The sequence below is a fragment of the Populus nigra genome, chromosome 16, assembly GCF_951802175.1.
Source record: "Populus nigra chromosome 16, ddPopNigr1.1, whole genome shotgun sequence".
NCBI classification, from domain to species: Eukaryota; Viridiplantae; Streptophyta; class Magnoliopsida; order Malpighiales; family Salicaceae; genus Populus; species Populus nigra.
Window position 1 is genome coordinate 5129788 of NC_084867.1, and position 12048 is coordinate 5141835.

General features: G+C 31.0%; 1 protein-coding gene across 1 annotated transcript; it reads left to right on the forward strand.

Moving 5' to 3' along the window:
* The first annotated feature begins 4203 nt into the window (after nucleotides 1-4203).
* On the forward strand, nucleotides 4204-6673 carry LOC133675240 (uncharacterized). Its single transcript, XM_062096555.1, has 2 exons — nucleotides 4204-4285; nucleotides 5016-6673. The coding sequence occupies exon 2, from the start codon at nucleotides 5049-5051 to the stop codon at nucleotides 6462-6464; it is 1416 nt and encodes a 471-aa protein (XP_061952539.1). The 5' UTR covers nucleotides 4204-4285; nucleotides 5016-5048; the 3' UTR covers nucleotides 6465-6673.
* Nucleotides 6674-12048: the final 5375 nt, after the last annotated feature.

The window sequence follows — 12048 nt, forward strand, 5'->3', positions numbered from 1 at the left end:
TCGTTTAGTTTAGTTTGTTAATGTTAAATTTCTTTCTATTTAGTTTTTTTTCTTCTTAGAGGTTACACTGATTCCTTCCTTAGGCGTGTTTTGTTTTTATAGGTTATCTAATTTTTTTTAGCTGTTTTTTTTATGCTTTTTGGGATTTTTTTTTGCTTTTTTCTTTATTTTTTTAATTAATTTTTTTCATTTAGTTTAGTTTGTTAATGTTAAATTTCTTTCTATTTAGTTATTAGACTTTCATGACACATATCCCGAGTTTCACGGGTTAACCTGGTTTCACGGGTGAACCCAGTTAATTCCGGGTTGACCCGTCAATTTTTTATTATTATTATTTTCATAAATATTTTTGTTTAATTTAGTTTGTTAATGTTAAATTTTTTTTTATTTAGTTATCAGACTTTCATGACACAAATACTGGGTTTAACAGATTAACATGGTTTGATGAGTTAACCCGAATTTTTTTCTTTTTAATTAATTTTTTTTGTTTAGTTCAGTTTGTTAATATTCACTTTTTTTTTTTATTTAGTTACCAGACATTCATGACACAGATCCCGGGTTTAACGAGTTAACTTGGTTTGACAAGTTAACATGAATTTTATTTTATTTTTTGCTTTTTTTTTCTTTTTAATTATTTTTTTTCGTTTCGTTTCGTTTAGTTTGTTAATATTAAATTTCTTTCTATTTAGTTTTTTTTCTTCTTAGAGGTTACACTGATTCCTTCCTTAGGCATGTTTTTTTTTTTTTTAGGTTATCTAAGTTTTTTTATGCTTTTTGGGATTTTTTTATGCTTTTTTTTTATTTTTTTAATTAATTTTTTTCATTTAGTTTAGTTTGTTAATGTTAAATTTCTTTCTATTTAGTTATTAGACTTTCATGACACATATCCCGAGTTTCACGGGTTAACCTGGTTTCACGGGTGAACCCAGTTAATTCCGGGTTGACCCGTCAATTTTTTATTATTATTATTTTCATAAATATTTTTGTTTAATTTAGTTTGTTAATGTTAAATTTTTTTTTTATTTAGTTATCAGACTTTCATGACACAAATACTGGGTTTAACAGATTAACATGGTTTGATGAGTTAACCCGGATTTTTTTCTTTTTAATTAATTTTTTTTGTTTAGTTCAGTTTGTTAATATTCACTTTTTTTTTATTTAGTTACCAGACATTCATGACACAGATCTCGGGTTTAACGAGTTAACTTGGTTTGACAAGTTAACATGAATTTTATTTTATTTTTTGCTTTTTTTTTCTTTTTAATTATTTTTTTTCGTTTCGTTTCGTTTAGTTTGTTAATGTTAAATTTCTTTCTATTTAGTTTTTTTTCTTCTTAGAGGTTACACTGATTCCTTCCTTAGGCATGTTTTTTTTTTTAGGTTATCTAAGTTTTTTTATGCTTTTTGGGATTTTTTTATGCTTTTTTTTTATTTTTTTAATTAATTTTTTTCATTTAGTTTAGTTTGTTAATGTTAAATTTCTTTCTATTTAGTTATTAGACTTTCATGACACATATCCCGAGTTTCACGGGTTAACCTGGTTTCACGGGTGAACCCAGTTAATTTCGGGTTGACCCGTCAATTTTTTTTTATTATTATTTTCATAAATATTTTTGTTTAATTTAGTTTGTTAATGTTAAATTTTTTTTTATTTAGTTATCAGACTTTCATGACATAAATACTGGGTTTAACAGATTAACATGGTTTGACGAGTTAACCCAGATTTTTTTCTTTTTAATTAATTTTTTTTGTTTAGTTCAGTTTGTTAATATTCATTTTTTTTTTATTTAGTTACCAGACATTCATGACACAGATCCCGGGTTTAACGAGTTAACTTGGTTTGACGAGTTAACATGAATTTTATTTTATTTTTTGCTTTTTTTTTGCTTTTAATTATTTTTTTTCGTTTCGTTTAGTTTAGTTTGTTAATGTTAAATTTCTTTCTATTTAGTTTTTTTTCTTCTTAGAGGTTACACTGATTCCTTCCTTAGGCGTGTTTTTTTTTATAGGTTATCTAAGTTTTTTTATGCTTTTTGGGATTTTTTTTTGCTTTTTTCTTTATTTCTTAATTAATTTTTTTCGTTTAGTTTAGTTTTTTAATGTTAAATTTCTTTCTATTTAGTTATTAGACTTTCATGACACATATCCCGAGTTTCACGGGTTAACCTGGTTTCACGGGTGAACCCAGTTAATTCCGGGTTGACCCGTCAATTTTTTTTATTATTATTTTCATATATATTTTTGTTTAATTTAGTTTGTTAATGTTAATTTTTTTTATTTAGTTATCAGACTTTCATGACACAAATACTGGGTTTAACAGATTAACATGGTTTGACGAGTTAACCCGGAATTTTTTTCTTTTAAATTAATTTTTTTTGTTTAGTTCAGTTTGTTAATATTCACTTTTTTTTTTATTTAGTTACCAGACATTCATGACACAGATCCCGGGTTTAACGGGTTAACTTGGTTTGACGAGTTAACATGAATTTTATTTTATTTTTTGCTTTTTTTTTCTTTTTAATTATTTTTTTCTTTTCGTTTAGTTTAGTTTGTTAATGTTAAATTTCTTTCTATTTAGTTTTTTTTCTTCTTAGAGGTTTTTTTTCTTTTATTTTTTCTTTTTAATTAATTTTATTTAATTAATTTAGTTTATTAATATTAAATTTTTTTCTAAGTAGTTTTTGACTGATGCCTTTAGTTTTTTTTTTTTATGCCTTTGACTTTGAACTGCACAGTGCAGTCCACTGTGAAAAGGCTGATGCTTTTTTTTAATTAATTTTTTTTGTTTAATTTAAATTGTTAATGTTAAATTTTTTTATATTTAGTTATCAAACTTTCATTACACGGATTCTGGATTTGACAGGTTAACCTGGTTTGACGAGTTAGCCTAGTTAATTCTGGGTTAACCCATTAATTTGTTTTTTTCTTTTTAACTATCAAGCTTTCACGATGCAAATTCAAGGTATGACGGGTTAACCTCGTTTGAAGGGTTAACCCAATTAATTCATATTTTTTTTCTTTTTTTTCATTAGTTTTTTTCTTCCTGTTGGTTTTTTTTAACTAATTTATTAAATTATCACACTTTTATGACACAACCTTGCAGCTAGACCCATGTCCAATGTTATTGGGTCTGGTATTGCAATCCAGACACTTTTATACTAAGGGTTAACCCAAGTTTAATGTTATTATTAATATTATAAACATTACTCTTGGATCAGGCGTTGCAACCAAACCTGAGATTCTTGGGTATAACTTTGTAAAAAAACCTAATATTTTTAGATCTTAACTATTTTTAAAATGCAAAAAATAATTGACCCGCGGCATCTCGCGGGGCATGTAACTAGTAATAAACTATTAGGAATGGTTAGATTCTAATATAAATGGACCCAGAAGTAAACAACATCAAATTATGATGAAAAAGAAAGAAAAAAAGGTTGAGAAATCCCAGTCGCACACAATTTTAGAAAAATACTCTGAATTCTCAAAATCACAGTTGTGCTTAAATAATGCAAAAAGAAACCTGGATATAACAGGAAAAAATGATTACTAAATCAATTAGTTTTACATTAAATTTTGGGTCTAATTTACTGAAGTTAAATGGTTGCGAGACTTAATTTCAAGGAAAAGAGGACGTGCGGAATATTGTAATTGATTGGATCGAGAATTAATGCAAAACTGTGAGTTTGAACAAAATCTTCTTACATAAGATAGCTTCCCTTTGATGGTAAAACCAAACCAAGCAACCAGAGGCTGTCGGCGTGATGGACTGAGATTTCCCTATAGTTTTAGCTAAATTTGGAGAAGGACATGATAATGATTGGAGCTGGACAGGCTTCTTATCAGTCTTTTGTTTCTACCTCAACAATGTCATTCCTGGAACCATCTTCTGTTCAGTTCACACGTGTTTCCCTCAAAAAGACTCCAATATGTCTTCATAATTAATTTTAGTAAATTTCTCTTTTATGAAGCGGGAAAAAACAAGAAAGATTTACTATTTTGGTGTCCGGATGGCAGCATTGTCCAATGTTGTTGGTGCGAGATTCAATTGATAATGTAAGGATAAGTTGGGGATTTCCAGGTTTCTATCTTCTTATGTAATTAGACGACGACGACGACAGCTCCTCTTTCCGTTTTACGAGGAGGTTGTTAAACCCTCTCTCTCGTCTCCAATCGTAATGCAACCCCCAAAATCCAGCACTGAATTATCGTTAACCTCTTCTTTCCTATTTACCAATATTCTTTTTGCCAAGGCAAATACAGAGCAGAGAAACTTCGAGTACAAAAGGTGCTTGCCTTGTTTTCATTTCATCTTCTCTGTGCTGATGGAAATCACTGATGCTTTTAATTTTAATTAATTAGAGCCAAGAATGCATGCAATATCCCTGGTTTCAATAATTTGAAGGCCTGTATGTTCCTATGAAACATTAATAATTACGTGGAAGCCATCTTCATAATTAACAATAAGAAAATATGAGTTTTTGTTACTGTCTCAATTTGTTTATGGAGAAAATAATGAAATTCACAACATCAATTGCTTAAATATCTTCCTCTCCTTCTCCGTCTCCAGTCTAGGTGCCTTGAATTCATTTTTCAGATCTCTGCATCTATTGCATTTCTTTTATGCACCTAATGTTACAATCATGCATGTTCATGTCTTAAATCTTTAGCAGGTGCCGAGACAAGTTTGAGTCAGTATGCGAGAGGCTCTTCTATGTTTGTGAGCATGAAGTTTTTGCTGTTTTTTGAAGGTCTAGTTCTCTAAGCTATTATTTTGACTCGCTTCCTTCAAAAAATCACCAGTGCCCTCAAGAAGATCTTTGTTTTCATCATCCCCATGAAGTTAACTTTAAGAACTCGAGATCTTCATTGCTCATGATTTGTGATTCTTGTTATGCTTAGTGATTCATATTATCTTCAATATGCCATACTTTTATTGTGTATCTTTTGTTTTGATTATTTTGTCCTCTCTCTTGCTGTTTCGATTGAAAAAGTCCCTCTCCTCTCTTCTGCTGCAGGGCTGGGGAATTTCCCTTTTCGTTTCAGCAGCAATGATTGAAAAAACTAATGATGTGATCAGAGAGAGGAGTTGTATGTCAACGATCCCAGATAATGGTTCTATCTTTATGATTCATGAAAATGATTCTCTGATCCCAGAGAATACCGAGCCTGAAGGTGGCCGTATAAGAAGGTACTCCACTGGGGATATAACTATCCCCTACACTAGAGTAAATATTCTTTCACGATATCTCGCATCGTCAACTGGTTCCTGCCATGATTATTGCAAATATGGAACAAAGCATGATTCAGAAATGAAGACAAGGAATCCCATATTAAAGAGCATCAAAGAAAAGCAAGGCATGAATATGAAGAAGACTGTAATTTTAGCAGAAAGACAGGGAGGATTTCCATCTCCTGGCTCACAAAGACACAACTCCAGCGTTCCTCTTGTCACTGGGCGAAAAGTTTCATCATCAACCAAGAAAGAAATTGTACTTTCAAAACGGCTTTTATTACCTCTCAAGGTAAGATCAGGTGCTGGTGAGAAGAAGTTGGTGGCACCACCAGCTCTTTCTTCATCAGTCAAGAAAGTCTTGATGCGACCAATTGTTTCTGTGTTTTCCGAACATTATGTTAAAGGAGTTTCTCAACTGAAGGGTCAAAATGAAGTTGTAAAGGCTGAATACAAGCAACCTGGCTGTCAGGATGTTTCAAAGAAGAGTTTGCCTATCAGTGAATTAGATACTGATGAGAACAAAGCTATGAAACTTTCTCATATTGGAACTCTCACAGCTGGATTGTCTGCACCTCCTGCTAAGAAGATCATGAGGCGCACTAAGAAAGGAATTCATTCCACTCATCTGCCTCCATCCTCTGAGAAGAAGTGCGTTAGACATATTAAAGATGGAACAGCTCGCACTAGTCGAACGCCCATATCTTCTTTGGCATCATCCAAGTCTTCCCATAGCAGTGCCTGCAATGAATGCTATGTAACTGATCTTAAGAACACTGCTGCGAACAAACTACCATCTAAGACTAGGCCTAGGAAGGATGCAGTAGTTTACACTACAGGTAAAGATTCCGCAGCCAGAAAGGTAAATTTTAGGCCAGGAATGGTGGTTGAACTTCAGCCTGAAAATAGAACTTCAAGGAGACTCATATTTAGGCGAAGATCCCTTGGCGAAGGCCAAATTGGTGAAACTGGTACCAGCAAGGACAACCTCAAGAGCAAAGTAGTTTGTGAAAATGAAGCTAATAGCGCAAAAATGGAATCGGAGAAAGTTGTTTTAGAACACAAAGATATGCAAGAAAAGAAAAATGTGCAGAGTTTGTTAAATAACATGATCGAGGAGACTGCAGTTAAGCTTGTCGAGAGCAGGAAGAGTAAGGTGAAAGCTCTGATTGGTGCTTTCGAAACTGTGATCTCTCTTCAGGATTCCAAAACTTCGTCAACAGTTGGTGCTTAAGTTTCCAATATCTGTTTATATATTTGAACATATAACTGTGTTTGTATATAATAATCTTATTCATGAAGAACACGATAGAGATAAAAATAATGGAGGTGACATGAGAGTGAGTGAACTCACAAACTTGTGTGAAGCAGAGAAAGGCAAAATTATCCATTGAGTTGAGCGAACGCTGATGCAATGCATTAATTCTCTTGTTAATGTTTTCATTGCTTTGTGAATGGGGCAGTTTTTATTTTTATTAATATTTATTGTTAAACAGAGTTGGCATAAGAGCATTAAAATTGTGGGGTACTGTTTTTTCTTCAGAAAAAAAGAGTTCTATCTAATATGCTTCTGAATCCATGACTTGCTTGGAATGAAGAACCCAATACATAGCTGACTGTTAGCATAACTACGTTACTTAGAAAATAGAAAATGTTTCCAGAAATTCCATGGTCCGGCAGCCATTAAAATAGAAAAACCTAAAACATGCACATACTTCTTCCATTACCTTGATTGTAATAGTAGAATTACCATTTTACTTCTTTTTTTTTTTTAAAAAAATATAAGTTATGTATTAGGGGTAATTGCATCTTTTTATACTATTTGTTTGTCATTTTTTATTTGAATGGAACATCTTAGTCATTAATTTTTTAATTTTTTCATAGTTTAACTACTTAGTTACTCTTAAAAGTAAAAAATTATTAATCTTGAGTGTAAGAGCTTTTTATATTTATTTTAAGAACAATTAAATAACTTGAATGCCCATGAAAGAGAGTGTTTTTTTTTGTGCTTATACTTAGGGGAATTTTTGTATTTCTCACAAGGTTTTTTTTTTGTTGTTTTGTTATTATCATGTTGGTTTAGGGGTAATTTTGTAACTTAATAAATATAAATATTATTTAAAAAAATAGCACATGTCAGCACTTGGGCGATCCCCTCGCCCTTTAGGTAGCACATACAGTGCCATCCGAGACCAAACCTCTCCTCTCATGTTGGCGTTAAAATTGTTTCAGTGTCCTCTGTGGCCAATGGTTATCAGGTTTGGCATAAATAACCTTTTCCCTTTTATTTTTTCTCTCCTCCTTGATTTATACTCTTGCCCTTTCAAAAATTTAAAGCTGCCATTTAACTTGTTATTATTTTAGATTTGGTCTCTATTTTTTTTTTATTATTTATTTTATTTGGAATAATTTATAAAATTAGAATTCTTATTCAATCTCATCCCCCTATAATTTTTTCATCTCTTAAATTTCATTCTTATTCTTTTTTGATTGCTATTTGTTTTATTCAAGATAGTTTTTTAAATTGATTTTTTTACAATTGCATCCTCCTGAAGTTTTTTTTCCTATTAAATTTGATCCATATTATTTTGATTGCTATTTTTTCCTTTGGCAATTTATTTTAATTTTTTTATTTCATCCTTGAACATTAAATTGGTTGAAAATTGAGTTTCTTCATTTAGTTTGTTTTTAAAGTTTCCGATTTTAGCATTTACTCAATTGAAGATTAGACTTCATTATTTTTATTTAATTACATTCTATGGAATTTCTTACTAATTTTAAAAATGACTTGGGTTATCTTGGTTCTATTTATTTGTTGTTATTTGTTGAATTTACTTTGAAGTTTTTTTTTAATATATATATATATATATATATATATATATATATATTAATTTTATCATTCAACTTTATATTGAATGATATTTTTTTTTCCAGTTCCATCATTAAAGATTGGAGCCTTTTGATATTAAGCTTCTTGATTTTCTTCAGTTTATTTTCTATTTATTTATCCCGGTTTCATTGCTTAGACTATAAGTTTAACAAGTTAAATTGAGTAAGTTCCAACCCAGGATGTAGCGCAGACCCACAAATTTAGTTAACTATAAACTAAAAGAGGAGGGGGTTTCACTGTACCCCTCTTCACACAATACTATTAATTGTAATAGTGCTTAACTTTTTTTTTCTTTGATTTTTGTTCAATCAAGTTTTTTTTTAATTTTATCTTTTAATATTATATTTATTTATTTATTGAGTTATCACACTCTCCTGGTACAGATTGTGGGTTGATAGGTTAACCTAGTTTGACAAGTTAACCTGTTTGATTCAATTTTTTTTTCTGAATTAACTTTTTTTTGCTAATTTCATCCTTTAATACTGGATTGATTGAGAATTAGACTTCATGATTTGTTCTATTTACTTTTTATCATGTTATTTCGGCTTCATGATCTGAGAATAATGTTTAACGGGTTAACCTAAGTTGACCCGGGTTGTTTTTTGTGTCCTTTTTCTAATTGATTTTTTTTCCAATCTTATCATTCAATACTTAGTTAGTTGAGAATTGAGCTTCATAATTTGTCTTTATTTTCTTTCTATAGGGATATCTTGATCTCATGATCAAAGTCACGAGTTTTGGTATTTTAACCTTGGTTAAATTGGGTTATTTTTTTTTTCATTTTCTTTCTAAAAAGTTATCTCGGTCTCATGACCAGGTTCATGGGTCCTTCAACATTGGATTTGTTTTTATTGGGTTGTTCTCATCTTATGACCTGGGTCGCAGGTTTGGCGAGTTAATCCAATTGACTCAGTTTTTTTCTTCTCCAATTTCATCATTTAATATTGTGTTTTATTAGGAATTATGCTTCATAATTTGTTTTGGTTTTTTTATTAGGTTATCCCAGTTTTATTACTCGGAAATAGTGCTTAACAGGTTAACTTGGGTTGATTTATCTTATTTTTTTATGTCATTTTTTTAATTAAAGTTTTTTAAAAATTTATCGTTAACATTGGGTCTAAAAAGGGCAGTTGAGAATTGACTTTTATAATTTATTTGATTTACTCTTTATGGTGGTTATATTAGTCTTATAACGAAAGTCGAATATTTGGCAGGTTAATCCGGGTTTATTCATGTCATTTTTTTTTAAAATGACTCAGGTTGTTTTCTATGTTCTTTTTTTTTAATTCATCTATTTTTTAATCTCATTCTTTAACATTGAGTTGACTGAAATTGGAATTTGTAATTGTTTTCTATTTGTTTTCCAGGAGGCTATCTTAGTCTTATGACTCAGGTCGCGAGTTTGAAAGATTAACTCGGGTCACCTTTTTAGGTCATTTTTAATTGATTTTTTTTTCAATTTTATCCTTCAACATTGGATTAATTAAGAATTAGACTTCATAATTTATTTTAATTTTCTTTATATAGGGTTATTATAGTCTCATAACCTAAGTCGTAGATTTGACATATTAACCTAAGTTGACCGAAGTCAATCCAATATGTTGTTATTATAATATATATATAAAAATGTCATCTTGAATTTATTTTTAGTCAAACTATGTTTTTGTAGGTTGTATGGGTTGATTTTGGACTTACAAAGTCAACCGGGTTATAATGAGTCAACCCTCACACAATTTAAAAAACCTTTTCCACTAGAAACAAAATATTAGCAATATCTGAATATTTTTTTTATATTCAAGAAAAATTTAACCTGACTCGTAACATAACATGTATGAATTATCTAGTTCTTTGTTCTAAAACTTGAAGGGAGAGCATTGTTACAAAAGAAATAAATTGTGTAATGATTAAAAGACATTCACCGAGAAGAACATTCTAGCCCTAATTACAACTTTGTACATAGATGTTACACAATGTTTGTTTTTCTTTGCTTTGAAAGTAAATATTTTAAGTTGATTTGGAATCCCTCGAGCCATGATAAGTGATGGTGGAACACATTTCTGCAACAAGCCATTTGAGTCTTTAATGAAGAAATATAGAATCACACATAAAGTTGCTACCCCTTATCATCCTCAGACAAGTGGACAAGTAGACCTTGCTAATAGGGAGATCAAACAGATCTTCGAGAAAACAGTGAACCCTAATAGGAAAGACTGGTCTTTAAGACTTAATGATGCACTTTTGGCTTATCGAACTGCCTATAAAACATCATTAGGTATGTCACCTTATAGACTAGTCTATGGAAAACCTTGTCACTTGCCTGTGGAACTTGAACATAAAGCTTATTGGGCTATTAAAGCTTTCAATTCAAACCTTGATGATGCTAGTCAGCTGCGTAAGTTACAAATAAATGAGCTTGAGAAAATAAGAAATGATGCATATGAGAATTCAAGAATTCATAAAGCAAGAATCAAAGAGTTTTATGACAAGACAATACTGAGAAAAACATTCAATGTTGGTCAAAAAGTCTTGCTTTATAATTCTCGACTCCATTTATTTCCTAGAAACCTAAGATCAAGATAGAACGGTCCTTTTATTGTGAAACATGTGTATCCATATGAGGCCTGTGATATCGAGAATCCAAAGAATAATAATGTTTTTAAGGTAAAGGGACATCGTTTGAAACTTTACTTTGACAATTTTTCAGTTGAAAATGACTCTATTGAATTGTGTGCTTCTGTATATAAAGATTGATTCTTTTTCTCACATTGTTTTTGTGTTTCTTTTGATGTGACCTTTCTTTTGCTAGTTTCTCTCACCCCCGATCAAATGGCAGATAACAGTACTCCGTGACTCTTAAGTCGGTTCTTTCAGTTTCCCATGATAACTGATATCTGTGTATATATTTGTGCAATTCTTTGCTCTTTCTCCCTTCTTTGCATCTCTTTTCCACTTCTCATCTAAACAAAATGGATAACACTCTTGAAAAATTAAAAAAGTATTTTCCCGCTTTGCCTCAAAATGCAATTATAAAAATTTACCGTGCTAGGTATCAAAGATTGAAATTGTTAATGAACCATGGAATTCCTGAAGATATTCGTTAGCTAATTGAAGCAAAGGTCTGATTATCAGGTGAGTACTCCAATTCTTTCATTTCATACATGCCTGGAACAGGTAAAAGCACTTTTGCAAAGAAACGTCGTGCAAAACGACTGAAAGTCTGTCACAGATGTCCTAGATGGACTTGTGATGCAAAATGTCGTTCTTTAGGAATGATATCTGTAAACCGTGAAGATAAAATACAATTCATTAAGGATGACCTGAGTAAAGGGTCTTTAAATAATCTTCTATTGACTCTTGAGACGCACCCTAGTGGAGATGTGCATTGTGCAATTCATGATTTATGGCCACAATTCCATAAAGAACATGCTCGACATAGTCTTGGAAATCTGACTAAAAAAGACCATGTTTGCCAGTTTTTAAGAAAACTGGATGGGAAGCCTATCCCCGACCTATAAAGGGCGTTTAAGCCGTTCTTGGACGTAAAACCAAGGGAAGATGTGAGCCACAATCACAACTACTTGTACATACACATGTTTTTTTAAAATAAAAAATAAAGAGAGAGAGAGAGAGAGAGAGAAAAAGAGAGAGAGAAAAAGAGAGAGAGAGACTTCAGCTGGCCTACATATAGATGGTATGATTGCATTTTTAATTTCTCATCTATAAAATCTTCTTTTCCTTCCCTTCATTTCTACTCAACCCACATATTCAACGGATATCGAAGTGTGTAGAAATGCCAGGTTCCTCAAGTCATCAAATAAGAAATATTTATGTTTTCGGTGGATCCAGTCCTGGGAAAGAAAATGAGTTTTTAGAATCAGCAAATCATCTTGGTCAGATATTAGCTGAGAGAAAGATTCATTTAGTGTAT

What these genes read in the sequence shown, in the direction of transcription:
- LOC133675240 (XM_062096555.1), top strand. Translation starts at nt 5,049, where the DNA reads ATGATTGAAAAAACTAATGATGTGATCAGAGAGAGGAGTTGTATGTCA.